At 43.0% G+C, this 25,327-nt stretch overlaps 1 protein-coding gene across 3 annotated transcripts in view; it reads right to left on the reverse strand.

Moving 5' to 3' along the window:
* Window positions 1–5,276: 5,276 nt before the first annotated feature.
* The window catches only part of LOC119652601, a 28,055-nt gene continuing 8,004 nt past the window's right edge, over window positions 5,277–25,327 (reverse strand). Inside the window, exons 2-7 of one of the 3 annotated variants that reach the window (XM_038056831.1) lie at window positions 19,485–19,763; window positions 18,967–19,072; window positions 12,315–12,529; window positions 11,783–12,241; window positions 5,738–5,950; window positions 5,277–5,557 (exon numbers count right to left, since the gene is read on the reverse strand). In XM_038056831.1, the coding sequence (XP_037912759.1) occupies window positions 5,339–5,557; window positions 5,738–5,950; window positions 11,783–12,241; window positions 12,315–12,529; window positions 18,967–19,072; window positions 19,485–19,622 (1,350 nt within the window). In that variant the 5' untranslated portion in view covers window positions 19,623–19,763 and the 3' untranslated portion in view covers window positions 5,277–5,338. Of the gene's footprint in view, window positions 5,558–5,737; window positions 5,951–11,782; window positions 12,242–12,314; window positions 12,581–18,966; window positions 19,073–19,484; window positions 19,764–25,327 lie in introns of all 3 variants that reach the window. The other 2 variants (XM_038056832.1, XM_038056830.1) reach the window with 2 other exon arrangements.

The following is a 25,327-nucleotide window of genomic DNA, read 5'->3' on the forward strand; positions in this document are numbered from 1 at the left end:
ATGCGAGGTGCTTTCCGCCGTAATCTTTGCGCGCGCCTGACTCAAAAGATTTCACGATCGGGTTTTTATTTATAGGCGGGCCAAATCCTTTTTGATCTGGCTAGCTAGTGAGACTTCCTCATCTAAAGCAACAATCACTAACGGGATGTAGAATACGCCAACCAAGGAACTGCCAAGAGCAGATCTAGTTCGTCAGCTCACCCATCTATATTTCTTTGAACACTGCCCCATCAGCCTGGAGGATTTCGCCGCTGTGTACAAAGCCTTAATGGCCGCCTAGCTGTCGGTCAAAATAGCTATGTTATGTTTGGGGCTGGGATTATGACCCAGCCATCGACAGTCTTCCAGTATCGCCAACGCTTCCGCCTGGACGAGTCTGAGATCGTACGACTTGTCTACAATGTGTGCATATGAGAAAACCCTCGCTCCGATTTCACAAACCATCTATGATCCGTCGGCAAGGAATACTGTGACATAGTCTTGCTACAAGCCGCCGCTCTTCCGCTCTGTCCTGGTTGGAAAGTTCACAGCACAATTTCTGCTGAAATTTCGGCTTGCGTGGGCCCGCTCAGAGGTAACGAGGTACTTCGTCTAGGATGTTGATATGGCTATAGAGCGTCGCTTCCCAACATTTTGACTCACGTAATCTGATAGCGCTGCACGATTCGGTGTATTTAATACCGAGGTCCAGAAGGAATATTTGGAGCAGTACATTTAGGGCATCTGCCGGGCTGTACTACAGAGCCACGGTAGTACCTGTGCGCGTGGGCCTTCGTTTCCAATTAAGCTTCGTTCTATTGTGCTTTTAGCTCAGCGCCTGCCATCATACAATAGAACCGTACGTTAGGATGGGACGTACCACGGTTGTGTACATCCAGGGAACCATCCTCGGTCGGCGATCCGATTTCCTTGTAAATGTTCTCTTGCAGGCATAGAAGGGTATACGAGTCTTCAGTTCCCCCAATTCCATGTTCAATCTCCAATTTAACTTCAGATTCAGGATTTCACTCAGATACATTACATAGGAGGAAGGAATAAATTTACGTTCATTTAGCCGTGGGAGGTGGAATTCGGGTACCCTTGTTTTGGTGATGAATAGCATCAGTTCTGTTTGGTTGGATTTATGGCGAGCCCCCATCTTGCGACCCATAGGCACAATTTTCCCAACGCTCTTTCCGTGATGTCACTGATAATCTAACGCTCCTTCCGTGATGTCACTGAGGAACATCTCCGACATTAATATCACCGTCGGGATACGCCACCACCTTCACCTCGCTTCTGTCCAGTATCCGAAAAATTTCATTCACCACAATTAACCAGAGCACCGGAGAGATTACAATTCTGGCTAAGCGGCTACCTCCTAGATCAGGCTGGATTCCACTAGTTCTTAACATGGATATTATCCAATACGTAAGATACGCCTCCAATTCAATACTAGTTAAGGCTTCCTTGATGGTGTTGTTACTAACGTTGGTGAATGCTCTATCTATATCCAGGAAGCCAACTAAAGTATACTCCTTGTACTGCTTCGACGTTGAGGTAGACATGCTGACACTTAGAAAAAGGTGTTTTTTTCTATAATCGTCCTTAAGTGGATGTCTTCAAAATGAAAGAGGTAAGGCTGATTCGCTGTAAATCCTTCGCGAGCTGATAGCCGCGCCTGCTCGCTTTCGGCATGAAAACCATGCGTGCGCATCTCCAGATGTTATAATCAGTTTTTGCTGTTCTTGGAACGTACCTGCCATTATCCATCTGGATCTATATGCGGAGAAGCTGTTTATAGTTCAGCTGATTTGATCCTCTGTAATTAACGATTTCATCATTCCACAAGACGGGGGCTGTATACACTCCCATTAAGGATCTGAATCACAGTTTCCTCGCTGGTCGAGAGAGCTGCAGGATCTTACCAGAAGATTTCGTCCAGGAACCTTCCGACTTTTTAAGAAAGGACGGACTCGTATGCTCCTTGGCCAGAATCTTACTAAGTCCCGCAGACTCGCTGGTGCTTTCAATGTTCTGACAATAGTCTAGCCAGGAGAGGTTGGCTTTTTTTTGCGATGGTGGCCGTCAAATGTTGCAGTAGTTCTAGTGGAACTGATTGGTCGTGAGCCATCTAAGTCGAGGGGATATATACATATCCCGCTCTCGCTTGCTCCAGTTTGACCATGGTCAAGTCAATGGAACTCAAGTGCAGACACAGAAAAGCGTGCAGGATCTTCCTGGCGAGGATATATGCTCTAGGTCTTTCCCGATCAGTGTCCCTTGTACTGTGAATAAATTGTAATATTTACGTTGGAGCCTTTTGATGTTTTGGCTTTTTCCGATTGAATGGTTCCTATATTGGCACAACGCGACTGTTTTCCTCTAGGGCTAAGACTAGCGGATTCGCTGGGGCACAATTCGAGTGTTGTAGATTTATCTGCGCTACCCTCAATATAATCTGCTTGTATAGGGTCTTCATCAGACCGACGATTCGTATCTTCTCCAACAGCTCGTTGGTGGTGTCGACTGGATTCGTTGAGCAGAACACTTTCACCTTTGCGTTCATGACCCCAAATTGCACTTTATAGTCTGCCTTTCCCAGGGTTCTAGGCCAGCTTGTCCTTATCCATTTGGATCTTCGGTAAAAAGATGCAAGCAACCGGTCTCTCGGAAATCTGGACGTATGAGACGATCTTTAATTTTACGCCCTTGCAGGACTTCGGTGATCTTAACAACGCATGAACCCAAAAAGTCCATGGAGAATTGATCCTCGCATATTATAACATGCAAAATCTTGGCCGCGTTCGAGAGAAGAATTCTCAGAAGAATTTTTGGCCCCCTACATGAAGATGGAAGACTCCGTAGCCTACGTAACGACGAAATCTATGAGCGATACCATGACCGTCCGGTTGTGGATAAAATCCGGCTCAATAGGTTACGGTGGGCGGGTCACTTAATCCGTATGGATGAAGATGATCTCACCCGGAAAGTCTATAAGGGCAATATCTATGGTAGGAAAAGAAGACGAGGCAGACCCTGCCTAAGATGGAGCGATGGCGTGGGCCAGGACGCCAGACAGCTTTTAGGAATATCGAATTGGTGGACCTCGGCGCAAAACCGGGATGTCTGGAGTTCCTTATTAAGGCAGGCCTAGACCGGATACCGGTTGTTGCGCCGTTGATGATGATATTATAACATGGAACTACCTGGGAGGAATCAAATCAGGGTCTCTTTCTGTGCGTCTTTACCGTTCAGGAGATGTTCGCCTTACCTCAACAGAAAGTCTATAAGGGCAATATCTATGGTAGAAAAAAAAGACGAGGCAGACCCTGGCGATGGTGTAGGTCAGGACGCCAGACAGCTTTTTGGGATATCGAGTTGGTGGACCTCGACGCAAAACCGGGATGTCTGGAGTTCCTTACTAACGCGGGCCTAGACCGGATACCGGTTGCTGCGCTATTGATGATGCTGAAACAACAGCGCATACTAACAGCGAAAGTTGAAAAGCGACCGTAGTTACCCCATGATGGCAGAGTTGATAGCTACATTCGGAATTGAGATAGGTGTTAACTGGAGCAGACAAATCAAATTACTTCGACATCAACTTTTGAAAAGTTGCCCATGGTTTGGATTCTTAGACCATATCCAAAGTGAACACTTTAGAAATCTTTGCAAAGATGTATGGATTAGACTCGCGGAGCGGGAGTGGGAGAGTAGCACTTTAATTAAAAATATCCCTACAGTAGTCAACAGGTAATTCTATTCAACTAGGGGTGGATCGCTGTCAAGCCGGCTAATAGTCAATTGTAAATGATGCTATTCACCATCAAGACAAGAATACCTGAGTTCCAACATCCCCATGGACTATGCCACATGCAAGCTGCACTTCGAGAGAAACTTTGTTGTGGACTCCAACCAGGGCAAACCAGACTGGCGGCGTGTTGCAAGGTTATGAGTCATCGACGGATCAAAGATGGCCTGTGGAGTCGGCGTGGGGGTTTTCTCGAATACACACAGTGTATCCAAGTCGTATGGTCTCCCAGGTTTCGCCAGTATATTCCAAGCGGAAGTACTGGCGATATTGGAAGTCTGTCGATGGCTGGAGTGAGATTCGAGCGCCAAGCGTAACATAGCCATTTTGACCGACAACCAAGGGGCTGTCGGGGGCCGAGTGCACTCGCACTACCTAGCAGCCGTGGGCCTAAGGAGTCTTACGAGCTGTGTCAAGTCAAGGAGAATTTGGCCCACTTATAACATAGTCCGATCATGAGAGCTTCTGTGCCAGACGCGTGCAAATGCATTCAAGATTACGGCGGTCTGCACGGGGATTGGCCCATAGGGGGCCATGCCTACAACCGGGCCATACCCTACAATTCGCATTGCCGAAGCGGCAGAGAAGGAAGGGAAACCCTCATGAACTTTCTCTGCGATTGCCCAGCTCTAGCTAGAGTCAGGCTACGGACACTGGATAGACCATTCTTTGGGGACCTCAAAGGCTTGTTGGATGATAGTAGTACCCACAGTAATTAGAGAAAAGCTACTGGAGAAAGGGGGGGTGGGTGTTAAGGCGCATAGAATGGTGAATTGCAAGCGATCCATCTAGTTTTCCGCTATTCGGGAGTACTAGATTGGAACACTTCCTCTGCTGTGGGATAAGGTAAGGCTAACTAACCGATCACGGGTAGTTTCTTTGGATCAGCAAACGTCAATTTTTCGGTTGAATTCGACAGTCCATTCTTTCCCAGTAGCCAATCTACATCATCCTTAGCTTCTGTGATATCCCTTCGGTGGTGACCTTGGCATTTATTCATTTTAGGCTCCTTGTGGTCTGTATAACTCGGGAATTGTCGGCCCGATTTGTGTAGTTTGACTAGGCTTGATTCGCCGAACTTTTTTTGCGCTCACTATTGGTATTTGATTTGGGTGAACTTGGATAACCCGATAGCCTAATCAACATTTTTGAAGTAGTGTTTAATGCAAATTTCACCGAAGAGTCGATACTCCAAAGTTTGGTGGTTTGCCATTGTGGTGTCCCGAACCATCTAGTACTGCTACCATCGGATGCGGGGCAATTGGAGGGAAGATGGTTTCGTCTAGCTTCATTCATCGCGCATTTTTCAGTGTGTGCTTTTCAGAGTGAGCTCGGCATCCTAGAGGTTGAAATCCGAAATAAGGAAGATAGGGTCAGGATGGTAGGGTTGTTAATCTTCTCCAAAGATTGGGGGATCGAAAAGTGGCAAAATTGACAAAAAATGGGAGAGGTGTTTTGGAAAACTTTAAATACCCTCCCAAAATATTATAGAATATGTTACTTTTATTTACACATAAATTTATACAAATTGTTCACAATTTTAGATTATTTCGTCGATGGATAGTAATACAAAACCGTATTACCAGGTAGTTGCCATCGCGACGCCTGTAGTTCAATGAGTTGAAGGAGAGTTCGTCGTATAGTGGGTGCACTAGAGTTGAGAAAAGCATCACGCACAGACGAAAGTAAGGCTTCCAGTTGCTGGGGGAGGTGGGTTTCCAAATCACGTCCAATACATGTCAACACGAAAAATAGGCATTCAATCTGGAATGGAGCAATTAAAAATTAAGCATTGATAGTAAGTCATGACTGGATTCCTAAATCCTAATTTGGTTGATCACAGAAAAACAAGGAAAATTTTTTCTTTCCATGGAGAAGGTCATAGTATTTGTAGGAAAACTCTGGAAATCTGTGGCAGAGGACATAGGTCAACTGGATATTTACCTCTGATAACGAACGAACTGGTGGTTTCACACAATCTTCACAACACTTTGAAAGCAGCGACAGTAGGATGAGCGCGGGGGATTCCCGTTTATTATGACTGTGGATTTGTAGTTGACGACGCTTGAGTTGACAAAACATTTCAGTTAAAAAGGACATGAAAGATGTAAATCGCGTCCTTGATGGTGATTTCATTCCCTGTATTGAGTAGAGTACCTGAAAGACAAAAGTAATGTTATTAAAGCTGCACGAAGTAGATCAAAAACCTGGTGAGCTATTATGCAATTGTTACATATCGGCGGGGCTCGTCCAAATGTGTATTAACATGGGGTTTGCCGCATGCTACATCCCTTGTGGTGATGTAGACAATGAGGTCGTCGGTATATTGTAGGATCGTAATTCGACTAGGAGTGTGGATGGGCTTAAAAATATCTGAGGTAAAAAGTGAGATAAGGGTAGCGGAAAGAACGGAGTCTTGTGAGGTGCTAGTTGGATTAGTGTAGGGTGAGGACAGCTAGTGTTGAATCTTTACTTGGGATACTTGGCATTGCCGCTCTTGTAGAAAGCTAAGAATTAGCTTGCAGAGGTGCGGGAGGGTAAATGACATTTTCTAGTTTATAAATCAGTTTGTATTGCCATATGGGGTCCAACGCATTCTTCATGGCAAAGACGAGGGCTATTGCAGATGGCTTGCCACTAATCGAGCAAGACGTCAGTTTTTATTATTAGGAGGACGTGTTCAACAGAGTGCCCTAGTCGATCAGCAAACTGGAAGTGGGGAATAGTATGCATGGATTGGATGGTCGGCTCGAAAGCTTTGGCGGTTGAGAGGATGAAAATAGGCCTATAGTTATCAGGAAGGAGAGGATTTTCATTCTTCCTAGGAGCAGATGTGATCTGAGCACCTTTCCAGCACGCGTTGAAGTAGACGTTCAGCAAGCAGTGGTGGGACAACTCAGTCTGGCTAGCTGTTTGGGATGCGCGGATTATTACTGCGGATCTGAGAGACATTAAAAGGTAATGAATTTGAATTTTCTGCAGAAACTAGTGCAGAGCTAACATATTGATCGTACGATTTTTCCCTTGCATAATAAACGCATATGCAACTGTTTTGTGGGCGCTAATAACTGGTCATGCAGTTACAAACTGGACAACTTTTAAATATCTGAGTTACCTTTCTAAAGAGGCTCGCTCTCTTATAGCATATACTTCATTCAATCTATTGTAACCTTAACTGTATGAATTAGCTTAATTGCGCCTTCCAACAATTGAGGCACATTATCTGTTACATCAGAAAATCAGTCGAAGTGACTGTCCACTAGGGCACTTAGTAGTGGGTAGTCGCTTCGGCGGATGGATGCTATAATAGATCATTTAAAAAACTTCGAGGAGGCTTTGTTTGCGTGAAGTTTCATCATCATCATCATCAACGCGCAACAAACGGTATCCGGTCTAGGCCTGCCTTAATAAGGAACTCCAGACATCCCGGTTTTGCGCCGAGGTCCACCAATTCGATATCCCTAAAAGCTGTCTGGCGTCCTGACCTACGCCATCGCTCCATCTTAGGCAGGGTCTGCCTCGTCTTCTTTTTCTACTATAGATATTGCCCTTATAGACTTTCCGGGTGGGATTATCCTCATCCATACGGATCCGCCCACCGTAAGCTATTGAGCCGGATTTTATCCACAACCTGGCGGTCATGGTATCGCTCATAGATTTCGTCATTGTGTAGGCTACGGAATCGTCCATCCTCATGTAGGGGGCCAAAAATTTTTCAGAGGATTCTTCTCTCGAACGCGGTCAAGAGTTCGCATGCGTGAAGTTTGCGCCTGGAAAACGAGATGAGTGGCTAAAAGGTATTTGATGTTGTAAACCAGAGCCTCCCTTGTCTATTAATACTTCACATTGGTTCCAGAGAGATAAGGATGGGACCATTAACAGTTTTTCAAAATTTCATGAAAGTCGGGATAACCGTTAGAATAAAGCGCCTTTGGCAAGCCGGAGAGGGATGGTCAGTGGCCATATCTCTCATTAGGGGCATTCCTAGTGGCAGATAAGGAAATTCATTCATTGGTGTGTATATCCTTCGGCGACGCAGTTGTGGCAGGTCCGTTGAGGTAAACGTTTCCTATGGATCCCCCTGCCGCTTTACTGCAATTCCAAAACAGGTAAACCTCGTTTCAATGGTTCCCGATTTAGTCGAATTAGCTGATGATTATCGTTTAGGGATATGTGCAGGGAAGGGGGCGGGAACAACCACTGAAAGCCTACAGGAGTTTCGGCGGCTATCTGCCGCTTGGGAGATATCTTGTTTAGCGATATGGGAAGCGCGGTTTGAAAAAAGGACTTTCTGTGAGGTATACCATATGAGTAGCGAGAGACAAAGTGCTAGCAACTGCTACGGTTGTGATTTGTGAAAGCAAAGCTGTTCTCGAATTTGGGGCAAGTAACAATACGAAAAGATAAAGAATTCCATTGGAACACGGCGAGGATATTGACTTTCGTTTGGTATGTCATTTGTCTCTAAATGACTAGGAGGAAAACGCGAGCATGGATCCGTTCATGTGGAGTGACTGAATGCTACATTCTTTGCTTTTTCTTGATCAGTCTGATTGTGAAAGCTGCTGTATTGAGCAGAGAAGAGAGAAAGTAACGCACACCAATAATAAGAAGTTTGATACGTTGCTAGGGTAGTCGGAATGTGATGGGCAATACCCTGAATATGCACCGTGAGTTTGTCAACTTGAAGCACAAGATTCATTGATACATTAAGGCAGTAGTCCGAAATCTTAAAACCATGAATGCGTTGAGTAGAACGCCTGAATGCGCAGCGAATGCAGAACTGTCGCAAATTCCCGAGGCGGCCTACTCGCAACAAGTGCCTATTATCATCGAAACCACGGAGCAAGTTGTTCAAACAAGCCAAAAGTATCAAGTTTCAAATGGTGTAAAATGAAACAGAGAAGTGACGGAAGATATCGGAGTAAAGCTGGCATCACCAAATAAGTGCAGAAACTCCAAATAAGCATATTTTGTTTGAGGATTGAGGGATCATAAGGCTGCATCCACTTGATGTCGGACCGGACCAAATGATGAGCAACTTTTTGTGGTCCACGGACCTTTCGTTTGGGCTTAGCAACCAAAGTTTCAAAAATAAAAAGCGAAGACGGCTTCACGGTTTCGTACCAAGGCAGAAGCTGCCTCACCTCTGCCCTGGGGGCAGCATGACCGAAGCGGTTCACAGATATAAAATGCTTACTTTAAATAATTAGCAGAACATGGCATGATTACGAATTACGAGGGAGTAAGTCGCTCCGCATTTGGTCTGGTCCGACATCAAGTGGATACAAATTTAGGATCTCTCAATCCTCAAACAAAATTTTTTGAACTCTGGCCAAGCTTTGGCCCAAATATTGATCAATTTACGCTCAATATAATTCGAAGTGATGTCATGTTCTGCGAGTTATATAAAACCGAACCGAACCCCTTCGGTCACACTGCTCCCAGGGCAGAGGTGAGGCAGCGTCTGACGAGTTGCCTCTGCTCTGGTACGAAACCATGAAGCAGGCACAATTATTATCGTTTGAAAGGGTAGTTTTTCTACGCCAAGGTTCTGTAGAACATTGGTAGAGATCTGGTTTAAGTAGCCTGGTTGACACAAAAATCAAGACAACGCAGAAATCAGAACCCTTTTTGGAAATCTAGAAGACGTAGGATGAATTGCTGAATCGGATAGGTAGGGCCTTAGGAAAGAAGGTCAAGACGAGGTAACCGACCTATGATATCGTTTAAGGTCTACAGGACTCTCCCAGATCACGACATCATCATCATCATCATCAACGGCGCAACAACCGGTATCCGGTCTACGCCTGCCTTAATAAGGAACTCCAGACATCCCGGTTTTGCGCCGATCACGATCACGACAAAGGAGGATATATCGGCTTCTTCTGAAAGGAACCAGCGAAAAGCATAGGGTAGTATACACCGGTAATTATCAAAGTGTCAGTTGGAAGATGGCAAAGTGAGATATCGAAAAAAACAGCTATGCTATTAAAAAGTGATACCAGCTGGTGTGCCTTAAGCCCAAGTGAATATTTGGCAACCGGTATCTTAAGGGCCGACTCTCTGTCGATGGGGTTATTGCCTGGGCAGATAAGATATCCGTCAAGCTGATCTAGGAATGGCTCGTATTATTTGGGATGGAGCTAGCGGAACGCAAGATTGAGGCCGTACTAATTAGTAACCGCAGCTTGAAGGAGCCCTTTAAAGTTTTGCGCAGATCAGCAGGTTACAGGGTCCGTTTCAGTAAATACCTCGGCCTAATATTAGATTACCTGTTGAGCTTGAAGGAACACCTATAGTACGTGAGCGGGAAAGCGGGGAATTCTGTAGCGATGCTAACTAGCATCATGCAAAACTTTGAAGGACAAAAATCATCAGAGAGATGACTGCTTACGCGAGTGTGAACATCATTCTACTATGCGTAGTGCCAGTGCATAAAAAGGCCTTTAGGGTAAAGATATCGTGTGAGCCTGGTAGAAGTTGCAACCGTATTTCAAGCAACGTTAGACAATTATGCTTGTCATCGCCATTGTTCAAGGAGATGCGAAGGTTGTAAGATGGTGACTATAATGCATAGGAAAGCGATGGGAGGGAAGAACATGCAGAATCAGGAGTAGTGGGTTCATATTACGTAGAATAATGTTCACCGAAGGAGGTGGACAACTTTATCTTTGGATGGACATGTCCATTACCACTTGATACATTTCCCGGTTGGGAATCGTCGGAACCCTCGGTGGTTATATCGTTTTGGATATGACAACGGTTCTTATTTATGCTGAATGTTCAATTGAATATGAAGATCCAGAGCATGAATGACTAAGTAGGTCCTTATGAGAAGGAATGATTATTTCGCGGTTCTTAGAAAGTATGGAATGCGGTACGTGGCATCATAGCTCGAAGGATAAACTGCTTTTTAATCAGCTCAGTCAGAAAAATTTGACCTATAAACTTACGTGATCCTTTAGTAAAAATTGCGCTGGGCAAGAAAACCTTGCCTTATTGTAGTGTCAAGTGGAAGTGCCTACTCTGTGGCCTTAAATTTCCAAATTTTGGGTTTCGCATATATTGTAGATATCTTTCGATATCTTTGTAGCGGGGAATCAAGGACTGACATTCAGGTGTCTTTTGCGATCGACGTATCAAATCTAAAATTTACCGCAGTGTCATCCGCCCTGTCGCCCTCTACGGTTCTGAGTGTTGGCCGACTATAAAAGATAATTAATGGCGACGAAGATGTTGCGTTGGACTAAGAGCGTGATTTCATCTAAAATGAGGATATTTGCGATCGATATGGGGTTGCATCGATCGTGGGAAAGTGCGAGAGAGGCGTCTTCGATAGTGTGGTCACGTAATTCGCGCTAATGAGAATTCACTCGCCAAGATTGGTCTGAACATCGAAGTCGATGGTAAGCGACCAAAACGGCCGAAAAACGGTGGCTTGGCGAAACCGATCACGACGAGCCGGGCCCGCTTATGAACAGGACAATAGCAGAAAAAAAAGAAGAAGGGGAGAGTTCGGTTCGGAACTTGAGAAGCTTTGTATAGTGGTTGATAATAGAGCTCCTGAATACGTTTGTATAGATTACTAATCATTATGAGAGTCTAATAGAGGAAATCCTGTTCTTGATGGCGCTTTTGATGGGTGCATGAGAGCAAAGTTTCTGCCAGGCCATTTGGAAGAGATAAATGTCCAAGATGCCAAGAGGTAAGCTGCTCTTTTTGGTACTGGAATAGACAATGTTTGACGCTGTTGGGTATTCAAAAGAAAGGACCAAATCATGGTCGTCTCATGTGCAATGATGCCCTTAGTTTTCTAGTTTTTGAATTCTCTGTAAGGTAAAAGTTTTTGAATTCTCTTAAGGATGAGTGATGATTAAACACGGTCGTGGTAGAAAATCTATCTCGATTCGTATAACAAATCTCAGTTTATCTCAGAAACCTTATTTTACAGATAAAAATTAAACATAAATTAATGAAAATACCTACCTTCTCCCTTTCTTGATACCACTGGCGGCATGTATTCAACAACGCCTCCAAAAATGTCTCCTTAATTTCCTTTGCAATTATAGCTATACACAGTCTCGACATCGGTAAAGCATATCGTCTACCCTCAACAGCCCTTTGCATGATTTGATGTGTAAGTTCCATCAGGCACCTGGCATTCAGTTCATTTGGATTGTTCATTGCCTTATCTATTAGTCCTTGTACGTCCGGAGGGAACTTGCCGATATCGGTTGCATCATTGCCGAGCGCCAATCCTAATCCAGCACTACCTCGAGCAAGGACATCCGCTGACGAGAGTGACTTAGAACGCTGTATAGGAAGTTGTATGCTATTCGGGCTGCCGGGGCCATTGTGATTCTGCAGGATTTGTTGGTTATTCACCGAATTCGAATTCTGGGGCATGTGGAATTCATGTGAGAATTTGACGCGATGTGAAGATTGCTGGAAGGAGGAATCAAAGAGGTTTAATATTTTGCGAATACGTTTTGCTCTGGGTTTAAAACGGAACACGTACATGCAGTATATTTCCGGATGACGGTGAGTTGACTAGCGGTAGCTGGGACGATTGTATCGTAACACCAACCCCGAGTTGATTCACATGGATTGGATGTGAGACTAGTATCGCTCGGTGGCCGCCCATGTTGGGTATAGCTACGCCATGTCTGCCCAGGACTTGCATTTGCGGGATATTAGCTGTAGATTTCGAATTTTGTAAAATATTACCCGGAGCTGGGAATAATATTGATGAGCTAGTTGAGTGATGGACATTATAATTCAATTCTGAAAAAAATGGCATTAAGCGTTTAATGATGGAAGAAATATTGGGTGGAGGGAGAGGGATTTAGAAGTTCATTTTTTCAAGACGTTGGTTCTTGAGATTGAATAGCGTTCAATAATTTTTTGGTGTGGAAGGTAGAGCAAGGGGATTTTTGGAGATGTTTTATGCGTGCCATTTGGTTTGGGTGCTCTTCTATGAGGATATTTGGATATTTTACCGGAATTGAGCTTAAAATTTCTTAGGATCGAAAGTATCTTGAAGCGTAATTTTAATATTGTGTTTGTTCTCAACTTAAGTAAAATTTTTTTTCAGAGCCCCTAGAAGTCCTTTAATCCTAAGTTCTAGAGCTTATGAAAGCAACCTATATATAAACGAAAATTTGTAAAGTTTAGCGACATATAGTACGTCCCTAAAGGTAATAACATGATAGCTCTGCTATAGATAATGGTGATTACCTAGCAGGAAGTCTGAAGTCCCTTAAAGGGGGACAAGAAGACGTATGGCAGGGAAATAGTGCAGAATAAGAAGAGACAAGTTGGGAGTTTCTAAACGGCAGAAGGGACACCTCAAAACCGACAAAAAATAAATCATCGCAGAAATTGAAACCAGGATTACCATTCGCCGACAATGGAACATAGAAGGATGTGAACTTTGTCTTACAAAGCTGCCCCATCATAATTGTCAGCTCTACGATTTTCAAGACATAACTTATGGAATAACTATTGAGTATGGTTCTAGGGTAATTCTGACTAGCAGATCCGACAATTTGTGACGGATTGTTATGGTCTCTGACGTATTTTGAGTTAGTCGTCTGGGAGGAACCACCAATCTTAGATGTTGATTTACCGTATGACCAGGACGTTCTCGCTGATTAACATGGGGAATAATAAATAATATCGACAGAAGTCAAATTTATTTACTTATGGTACTTTAGCGGATAAGCCATACCCAAGAATCTCTACGCTCTCACAATGAATTGGCTTTTATGATTTTTTAAGGTTTTGTTTGCAAAACAAGGTTGATGTAACAGCGTTGCAAGAGATGCTATGGATAGGGACCGGTTTCCTAGAGAAGAGCCGCTACACCATATATTATAGTGGCCATCCAGTAAATCATGTGCTCGGAGTAGGTTTCTTAGTCAGCCAAAAAATGAAACCTGCTGTTATCGGCTTTGAAAATATAAGCGAACGGCTATGCACTCTGTGTTTGCGAGGCAAGTTTAGAAATATAAGCCTCATTAACGTTCACGCCCCTACAGAGAAGACTGAAGAGTTGGTGGAGGATACCTTTTACGAGGCAGTTGAGCGGACTCTCGAAGCCGGTCCCAAGTATGATATCAAAATCATACTTGGCCAAGTAGGGAAGGAGCCTATTATTCAGGCGATACGTTGGCTCCAACAACTCACATCAAAATACAAATGATAACGGACTGTGGATTATCCAATAAGCAGTGTCACATGAAATTGTTGTTGGAAGTACCTGGTTTGCGCGGATAGCGATCCACAAACATACGTGGGCCTCTCCAGACGGGACCACTTTCAACCAAATTGACCACGTGTTGATTGAACGCCGTCACCTCTTAGCCTTGATGAATGTCAGAACATATAGGGGGGCCAATATAGACTCGGATCACTATCTCGTTGCCATGGTGCTCCGAGCTCGAATTACGACACCAACTACAATCCCCTCTGACAATCAGGTGAGAGTGAATACTGAAGTCATCCACAACACAGTTCTCCGCGACACCTATAAGAGGGAAATTAATGCCGCAATAACTGCAGTCACCAGAGGTCCTGGAGATGAAGCATCAACAAATGATCTTTACAACCATCTGAAGAGCGTTATCATTGATACGGCCACAAACATACTTGGCCCCAGCCGCAAAAAAAGTCGGAAAGACTGGTTTGACGATGAATGAAAGCTGGCAACGGAACGGAAGAATGCTGCATACCGAATAATGTTGCATTCTCAAAGAACGCGGGCACGCGCAGAGACTTATTACGAACTCAGGCTAGTGGAGAAGCGACTTCACAGACGGAAAAAGGAAGCCTGGGAGAACCAATAAGTCTGTGAACTAGAAAAGTACAGAAAGCAACCGCACCAGGCGCGCAAGTTTTACCAACAAGTCAGCAGGATGAAGCCTTATAAACCACGATGCTCATCCTGCCGAAACAAAGAGGGAAATCTGATTTCCGACAGAATAGGCATATTGGAGCGATGGGTTGAGTACTTTGATGAACTACTGAACAATCAAAATATTGGCAAGTTGGAAGAAGAAGACGACGGACACATGCTGCCACCACCAAGCATACAAGAAAAAATCCAGGCAATTTACCGGCTTAAAAACGATAATCGCCAGGAGTCCATGGAATTAAAACAAAATTGCTAGGCCAGATAGCCCATGCGCTCAGAACAACCATACCAAAAAATGATAAGACTGCCTAGGCTGACCCTGACCAATGTGCAAGGCCAGATAAAAGCAGCAAGATCAGTCTCGAGACCATTCAACATCAACAACCTGGTCCTAGAGAAAGTGATTTGCGATGCAGATGTAAATGTTAGAGGCACCATCCTCTTCAAGTGCACACAACTACTGGCCTATATGCTGACGATATTGACATTATGGGAAGAACAACCCGAGATGTACAGTCTACCTTCATCTAGATCAAGCAGGCGGCGCGAGATCTCAGGCTGCATATTGATCAAGGCAAGACGAAGTACATCGTGGTAACGTCAGCATCACTAAAAACCAAAGAACCAACAGCATCAAATGGCAATGGTTAAACGAGAAGAATAAAGATAGAAGACTACAACTTTGAGACCGTTGAAAATTTTTCCTATCTAGGGTCGAAAATCACAACCGATAACAGCTATGACAATGAAAAATCCGTGGACAGTTGTTGAACCTATTTCAGCTTACAAAAACTGTTTCGCTCAAAATGGAATGTGTCACCATAGGAGCAAAGCTCTTACTGTGCAAGACTATCATCTTACCAGTCCTTCTGTATTCCTCGGAGACTTGGGTTCTTAGCAAAAAAAATTGCGAACTCTTGGCTCTTCAAGAGAATTATCCCCAAAAGAATGTTTGGCCCCCTACATGAGGATGGACGATTCCGTAGCCTACATACCGACGAAATCGTCTGGCTGTGGATAAAATTGATGGGCGGGTCACTTAATCCGCATGGATGAGGATGATTCTGCCCGGAAGGTGTATAAGGGCATTATCTACGGTAGAAAAAGAAGACGAGGCAGACCCTGCCTGAGATAGAGCGAGCGTAGATCAGGACGTCAGACAGTTTTTAGGGATATCGAATTAGTGGATCTCGCCGCAAAACCGGGGTGTCTGGAGTTGCTTACTAACGCAGGCCTAGACTGGATACCGGTTGTTACGCCATTGATGATGATGATGAATGGTAGAGATATTTGCAAGGGGCGTTCTCTTGACCTGAAAATTGCTTAAAAGATGCTTCCGGATCCAGGGTTTCGGTCCAGACTGAAGCATTACAATATAGGGTGATCCAACTCTCGGCTCATATTTGATCCAAATGTATTGAGTCTGTCGCCGAAACTATATGTGTACGTTGTTTTGATCAGAGAAGTTGTCGGAGATAAGAATGTGTTCATATTAATCACTCCAGGAAAATCAGCAACAGATCAGATTTTCTTTCTGCGGCAAGCGATGGAAAAACTGTTGGAAGATGGCCCCCATTGCACCATTTATTCATCGACTTTAAAGCCGCCTATGATAGCATAGCCAGGGAAAACTGTACACGGCCTTGAGAGAATTCGATATCCCGACGAAATTGATAAGACCGCCCAACTACTGGCCTATGCTGACGATATCGACATCATGGGAAGAACCACCCGATACGTACAAACTACCTTCATCCAGATCGAACAGGCGGCGATTGAGGCGAGATCTGGAGCTGCACATCAATGAAGGCAAGACAAAATATATTGTGGCAACGTCAGCACCAAAAACCAACCAACCAACAACATCAAACCACACTGGTCAAACGGGAAGAATAAAGATAGGAGAATACAACTTTGAGACCGTTGACAATTTCTCCTATCTAGGGTCAAAAATCACAACCGATAACAGCTACGATGATGAAATCCGCGCACGTTTGTTGTCAGCCAACAGAGCCTATTTCAGCTTACAAAGACTGTTCCCCTCGAAACGTCTCACCATAGGGTCAAAGCTCTTACTGTGCAAGACTATGATCATGCCAGTCCTCATGTATTCCTCGGAAACTTGGGTTCTTAGCAAGAGAAATTGCGAACTCTTGCCCGCGTTCGAGAAAAGAATCCCCCGAAGAATTTTTGGCCCCCTACATGAGGGTGGACGATTCCGTAGCCTACACAATGACGAAATCTATGAGCGATACCATGACCGTCCGGTTGTGGATAAAATCCGGCTCAATAGGTTACGGTGGGCGGGTCACTTAATCCGTATGGATGAGGATGATCCCACCCGGAAACTCTATAAGGGCAATATCTTTGGTAGAAATGGAGCGATGGAGTAGGTCAGGATGCCAGACAGCTTTTGGGGATATCGAATTGGCGGACCTTAACGCAAAACCAGGAAGTCTGGAGTTCCTTATTAAGGCAGGTCTAGACCGAATACCGGTTGTTGCGCCGTTGATGATGATGATGATCGGAGTCCGACACGTTACGCTGGCCATCACTCGCAGAGGTCAACAACCTTCAAACCCTCCCCTTCATCGATCCGCTTCCACTATTCCGCAATCAGATCTTATGACGCCCCTTCTGAACGGGGCCGACGACGGTGCTCTGAGACTTGGGGCTTAAGAATACACTCAAAGTTTCTCATGCTTGCCATAAGAGGCGATTAAAAGGGATAGGAATATGTGAGCTAGTAATCTTCAAGTTTCGAAACTTTAGTGTTACTGGAACGTCAAGAACGCCTTAGATAGGGACTGACTGTACGACCTTTGGCTACCAAAAACGGACTGTGATTGTGATGTGCGCATGCTCTTCGACGACCGTAGCGAGGATCCTCGGAATGCTCCCTTTTTCCAATTCGAGCGGAAATTCCAAGCTTGACATTCTGGGCCTAAACGAAGTAAAATCATGGGACCCTGGATAGTACTCCTCTCCCTCTCTCCTTCAACCCCAAACCCATACATCATTTTCCAGCTATTCTTCCTTTCCTCTGGCGAAAGGTAAATACAATGATTTTGGAAAAGATATGTATAATTGACAACAAAATAAGTGGGAAACCGAAAGTTTGGTGTTAAAGATCTGGAGGATTTTGTGGATATAGAACGATTTGAGTGCAAGGTGATACCATTGCAGATAGCTCATAGTGTATATATGTATGCACATATGCCGATTATGTCTGTCTATTCACTTCAATGTAATCCTGATAATTTTTTCCTAGAAAGGGTAGTAATTTGGCGCTAAAAAAGTAATTTTAACCTATTATAAATTTCTGAGTAGTGGTAGGATTCCCACCAAACTTTTTAGTATTGCGCTTCGTATATGATGTAACTTAAGGAGGAGAAGTGGTGTATAGTAAATTGTCAAAAGTCAATATCGGTATGGATGGAATATTTATAGGCTTAGATGTCACATACAGACACCACCAAGATGCTTTTCATATTTTTCTTTTGCTGTGTAGATACTTAAAATGGGCCCGTGAAGTAAGTGACTACTTTTTAATCCAGAACTCGCTTTCCAATTGATGTCGAAACTAAGGCCTTTTAATCGAAAACTTCCATTTGATACCCCAAATCTCATATCTGCATTATTTCTATTTTAGATATCCTTTAAGATATCTTCCAGCTTTTATTGCTGATGTGACACATAATTAAAACGAGTCCTGGCCAACAAAAATCAAATTAATTGGGAGCTTCCTAGAGTTTAGTATTTCTTCCACAAGTGTAAGATGTTTTTTTTAAATTTTATATTGTTCTTCAGGCATTTTGGTCAAAGGAGGTTGTTTGCTTAAAATGGGCACTAAACGTTTAGTTTAAAAAACAGAGAACAAACAATTTTTTTTAAAAAATATTTAGATGTTCTACGAGGTCACGCTTTTGAATAAAATGTCCTCAAGCAAGCACACTTTATCGGGTTTAGATACTGACAAGCAATCAACATCTTGAATAAAAACTAATTCAGATACTGAAAAAGCTCAGTAAAAGGAGCTTCAGGTTCAGGTGCTGAAGGAGGTCTCCAGCGAGCCTCGCCATTATCTAAAAACAGCCAGAATAATAGCTCTTTGTGAATAACCAAGAACATAAGAAATTCTACTTGTTTTTACTGAATTCAGTAGAGACTTCTGTATTTATTCTTCCAAAAATTTTTCAATGAATGAGCGAGTGAGAATTGAATTATGTCATTTCACACAAGTACACGAACTTACTTGGAGGACGATAGAGCTCCATTGCCGGTTTTCCCCTTATTGGATTGGAATATTGTTGTGCTGATATTTGTTGATTCAATGCCAAACTCCGTCGTTTGATGTTGTTCTGTTTAGAAATTGAAATTTCGAAAATTAGTTTAAATTTTCTAAAGAGAAACGGAAGAAAATTGCAGATTTTAGGTAACGCCTTCAAATCACATGCTTTCGATTTTAGTGCTCCATTTATTCGTTTTAATTTTATTTTTATTTTGAATTTATGTTCAAATAATTTGATGTCATCATAAATGTTTTCCCAATATTTCCGTAGTAAAAGAACACAAAATTTTTAAAAAAAAAGATACAAATAGAAAAAAGATTGTATTCGCTCGTGTGAGCTATTTTTTGTCCAAACCGTATATAAATAACTAATTCAATTTGATTTTCAGGATTGCCTTCATTTCTTTTTTAAACCGATTTCACACTCAAATAGAAGAAAGGAAAATTTATTATAAAAATAAATTAAAGAAAATGGTATTCACCTGATTATTTGATGTTCGAATGAAACTCCTTTCCCGGGTCATAACTGGAATTTGTGTATCAGGCGTCGTTTTTAGGGCATTTTTAACTTCGGGCGATTGTGCAACAACACTATCACCTTGACTAGCTGGTTCTGCCATATTTTTTTTTTTGTTTTTTGTTCAACTATATTTAACTAAAACTTATATTTATCGGTACGATCCTCAATACAACAGAAAAATGTCTTTCCAATATGAAAATATTATCTAAACATAGCAAATGAACGACAGTCTTTATGTTAGCTGAAAATAGAAATTGAGGAAAATTATTGCTAATTTCATTCATCGAGTCCATTTCTTATATTAAAAAAAAATTAGTCGCAGTTTTATCAAAAGATGGCTGAATAATTTCGTAACTGAAAAGCCATTGATCGCATCGGGCGAATAAACATTTGTATGGCTGCTTGAAGGATGACACGTCAAATCAAAAATGTGGGTTGTCAAGGATTTCAGCAGGCATGAATAAAACATCAATTTGGAAACGGAAAATTACTTGGATGAAAATCATTTTGGAAAAATATGTGTGACATCAGTTACAATTTGTAATAATGGTAATTAGCAAGGACATGGTACTAAGCAGGGCGAATATTTAGTTAGAAAGCTTGGTAACAATATCACTATCTCGTTGGCATGGTGTTCTGACAATCAGGTGAAAGTTAGCAGTGAAGCCATTCACAACACAGGGAAAATGGATACCGCAATAATCGCAGTCAACAGAGGTCCTGGAGGTGAAGTATTAACAAATGACCTTTGCAGCTACCTAACGAATGTCAGCATTGGTATGGTCACACACATACTTGTCTGTAGTTGCAAAAAAAGTCGGAACGGCTGGTTCGACGATGAATGTAAGCTAGCAACGGAAGCAACAGAGAATGCAGCATACCGACTAATGTTGCATTCTCAAAGAGCGCGGACACGCGTAAAGACTTATCACGAACTCAAAATCAAATATCAAATATCACGTACTCAAAAAGTGCAGAGAGCAACTGTATCAGGCGCCGGAGTTTTACCGACAAGTCAGCAAGATGAAGCCTTATACACCTCGATGCTCAGCCTGCAGAGACAAACAGGAAAATTTGATTTCGAATCATATTGGCATTTTGGAGAGATGGGTTGAGTATTTTGATGAACTGCCTAACAACTACAATATCGCCAAGTTAGAGGTCCTGCCAACTGAAGACGACGGACAAATACTGCGACCACCAAGTCTAGAAGAAATAGTCCGTGCAATTCATCGGCCTAAATAAAATAAGTCGGCAGGAGCCGATAGAATTGCAGCCGAACTGGTTAAATATGGAGGCGACCAACTACACCAAGCGGTTCATCAACTTATGCGTATGGTATGGGACAGCGAATATATGCCTGACAACTGGCAACGGGGCATTATCTGTCACATACATAAAAAGAGGGAAATCGCGCAGTGTAGCAATTATAGAGGTATCACGTTGCTGAGTACAATCTATAAGATATTCTCCGCTATCTTACTAGGCCGAATAGCCCGATACGTCCAGAACATCATGGGCTCTTACCAAAGAGGCTTCACTCCAGGAAAATCAGTAACAGATCAGATTTTCTCTGTGCGGCAAGGGATGGAAAAATTGTTGGAACATAGCCATAAGTTGCACCATTTTTTCATCGGCCGTCTATGATAGCATAGCCAGGGTAAAACTGTACACGGACATGAGAGAATTCAGGCTGATCCTGATCAATGTGCGAGGCCAGATAAAAGCAGCGGGATCACTCTCAAGACCATTCAACAGCAACGCCTTATCATGCGTCCTCTTTAACCTGGCCCTGGAGAAAGTGATCCGTGATGCTGAGGTAAATGCGACAGGCACGATTCTCTTGAAGTCCACCTAACTACTGGCCTATGCTGACGATATCGACATCATGGGAAAAAATACCCGAGACGCCTTCGTGCAGATCGAGCAGGCGGCAGTTGGTGCGAGATCTTGGGCTGCACCTTCATTGATGACGGTTTACGCAATGTATGGAGAATGGGGGGCGTCACCTAACAGATTTGATCTTCAAAACAATGTAAATAAAAACTTTAGACATGTACCTACATTATAACAAATAAATAAATATTTTCCCATGCATACAATAGTTTTTATTGAGTTTTGAAAAAAGGAAGTTATGCTGCCGCACCCTGTATTATATTGAAGACAATATACACAACTAGAGTTAACAAAGTCCAATATAACGACCCTCACAAAAGAGCTCAGATAATTTTATAAAAAATGGAAAGACAACTTTTTAAAAGTGTGCTACCGAGCATTAATGGCTGACTCCGCTTGTGAACGGGATAAAGGTTGAAGAAAAAGAAGAAGAAAACGAAAGATGATTACAAAGTCATGATAAGGATAAAAGTCGGGTTTCAACCAAAAATAAATACTAAGTATATCAAAATGGTTTGAGACCCACGGAGGTTTATACTGAAATGGTAAATGTCTTAGGTGATTCTGCTCCTTCAAAAATAATGGTTTACAAGTATTGAAGACGATCCACTTGCACGATGCCGAAAAAATTCAAAAAATAAAAGAAAAATAGAGGATATGGTTTTAGAAAATCATCGAGTGACACACAATGAATTAATAGAATCATTACGCATTTCAGTGAGCAGTGTAAGCTATATTTTTAGTGAAATTTTGGAGTTTCAGAAAGCCGTGCGTGACGGATTCTTAAAGAATGGAACAAACGCATCTCAGTAACATTTAGAGCGTTTTAAGGAAAATAACAAAGATTTCGTGCGTCAATTCATCACCACGGATGAGATCTGAGGGAATCAATGGTATAGCCGCGAAGCTTTTAAAATGGTTCGGAAATGGCACGATAAGGCCCCAATTGAATAAATCTGGAGAGGAGGAAATTCTGGCAGAAACTGTTCCTTCTGTGAAAAAAATGGTAAATTAACATGCGATATCGGCGGGGGTATTTCAGTATTTTGTTTGGATAACAGGATGTTTACCAAAATCAAAGAAAATAATCCCAAGCCCTATGTGTTAAATCGGGGAGAACCTAGGCTGCTCAAGAGTTGAACTCTCGGCAATGGATAGATTTCAGCTGCACTGTTAAATATATTCTCGAGAAGTTTTTGGTTAAGGATTGAGGGATCCTAAATTCACATCCACTTGATGATGGACTGGACCAAATGGAGAGCCAAATTGCCCCCACTTTCGTGGTCTACCGATACCTCTTTTTATGCTTAGCGCCCAAACAATAAAAAAAATAAAAGACAACTAACGGTTTCGTTCAGAGCAGAGGCAACTCATCCGACGCTGCTCACCTCTGCCCTGGGAGCAGCATGACCGAAGCGGTTCGCAGGTATGTTCTTTGGGTGCTAAGGCCAAAAAGGGCTTGGTGGAATATAAAAATCGCCCCACCATTTGGTCAAGAAGCCGGGGAAAGGGTGGAAGGATTCAGTCGACAACATCAGCGCTTTACTATAAGGTAGAAGAAACTAGCGGACGCATCTGTTATGTCGAGGTGGTTGAAGGCAACGCTATGATAAAGAAGACGGAAGAAGAAATACCCTGCAGGATTGATTAGACAGGTACGTTTTACTAGTTCAAAGCTATAAAACTAAAAATAATAATAATCGTTGGCGCGACAATCCATTTTGGATCAGGGCCTGGAAGTGTGTTAGAGCATTTTATTCAAGACCTTAAGGATACACTACAGTAGACTGTAGGAGGCAATGTGGCCAGCATTGCGCTCGTCCGAGATTATTACCCTGATTTGAGTCAGGTACTCATTCACAGCTGAGTCGACTGGTATCCGACGTCAAATTACGACACAAATCCCACTGCCACTAGTGAGATTTGAACCGCGACCTTCCGTACGACAGCCTTGCGCTTTAACCACTCAGCTATCCGGACAAAAAAGCTGATTTTAAACTGAAAATTAGCCGCAATGACGAGTTCCTCCCTTAAACTACACATCAAGTCATATCCTCACTATATTCATAGGATTTAGCGGTTTCCATACGCCCACCGCATATGTCCCTTTTGAAAAGTACGTGTGACCGAGGGATAAGCTTGTGAGGAATGGGTAGATTTCCTTTTAGGTGTGTCCTCTGGTAGCTGATAGGTGTATTCAGTGCCCAAACGCCAAGAGTGTAAACTTAGTAAGCGAACCGATGCCCAAACCAAAAGTGCATGACGATTGAACTATGGTTGAACCTAAAAATTTTAAGCAAAGAAAAAAAAATATAGTGCGCCCCAAGGTAATTGCCATCTTAAGCACGGGAAATATGCCTTACGCGGGCATGCTAGAGAAGGTGACAGCAGATCATGATCCTAAAGGACTAGGGGAAACGTCAATAGGATCTGATGTGACCAAAAGGGAGATCTCATGTTGGAGCTGAAGAGATTCTGAAAAAGCAGCGGATTCTCCCTCTCAGCAGTGGCACACCGACTATGATAATTCGACCATCACCAGAGGCAGTGTGGCAGCTTCTGGATTTGATGAAAATTTGTGTTGGATGGGTAGGGTACCGCTTCAGAGGGTAGACTTCTTTGATTAGAAGCTTCAAGTGCCTCTTGTCAGGTCATTTGTGATGTCAATTATCGATTTGACATGCGAAAGCTGCAGATAAAGGATAGCAAGCACGTTGTCGGAAGCAACAAGTGCAGCTGCATTGAGACAACTAAGTACATAGAAATAAATTTTAGTCACTGTGGGATCGCTCAAAATTTATTCTTGTTGGGGTACCTGCTAATCGGAGGTGAAAGTGGCAATAATAAGCGTACGCAGATTTGTCGAAGGAAGGGGAAAGGAAGTGATGATGGGTCCAGAATCAAGACTTGAACAGAATTGGGCTGAGTGTGATTTCGAAGGAAGCGGGAGGGGCGTACAATTTGCATTTCGGACCTGGATTTTCTCCATACAACCTTGAGTTAATCTCAAAAAAACCTATGGACAATCTACGAGTGGCCGATTTGAGTGAGTGTGAGTGAAGTAAGGTTGTAGAGGTGCATAACTACCCCACGCGGTAGTAATACCTGCTGTAACGGAACAAAAACTGCTAAAGATATGCAGCAGGCTGGTGTACAACCAAACACCTCACTTCGGCGGTATTCCTTTAAGTTAACTGTTACGGCGAGGTCGGAGTTGTTCAATGATGGAATATTTCCTGCGTCACTGAAACATCAAAATTTAGTGTTGCCCAAACTCGACATGCATCCTATATGCTTTTTGTACACTATGATGGAATCTTGAAGAGAGGAGTCTATAACGGCCGAGAACGAATCTTCAGGAAATCTCCTAGACCAAAGGCTCATGAAGGGCTATCCCGGTTCCCATGGTACAAAATAACTTCCAGTGAGGTTTTATGGTAAGAGGCACTTCAGATGAGTATCTTGAACGCTGGGGCCTGATTGCCTTCCTCGAGTATGGGGGGAGGGGGGCGACAAAAGTGGAGATGGATTCTTAGGGTTCTGTAGATCTCGATTCTATGGATTAATTAGCGTGAGCAGTGATTGTTTGTAATAAATGCCGCAAAAGGGTGGCGCTATACGTGAAGAATGCCTTCAATTCAGCTAAATGCGAGTAGATTGAGGGCGCGCAAGGAAAGATAGTGTAGCGGGCTATTTAACTAAACCCGTATAGCGCCACCTTTTGAAAAGAATTCTGTGTTATGATACGGACAATAGACCTAAGAAGCGTTTGAATACGCAGAAGTGTTACAGGGTTGTGTGCGCTGAAGTCCTTTTTGTAGACTATTATTTATAATGACATACTTGCCTATCTGTCCCAAACTTGCATACTACAGTGGAATTCGTCGACAACTTAGTCTTGGCCGTGGT

This window comes from Hermetia illucens, chromosome 3 (assembly GCF_905115235.1).
Source record: "Hermetia illucens chromosome 3, iHerIll2.2.curated.20191125, whole genome shotgun sequence".
In the NCBI taxonomy this organism is placed as follows: domain Eukaryota; kingdom Metazoa; phylum Arthropoda; class Insecta; order Diptera; family Stratiomyidae; genus Hermetia; species Hermetia illucens.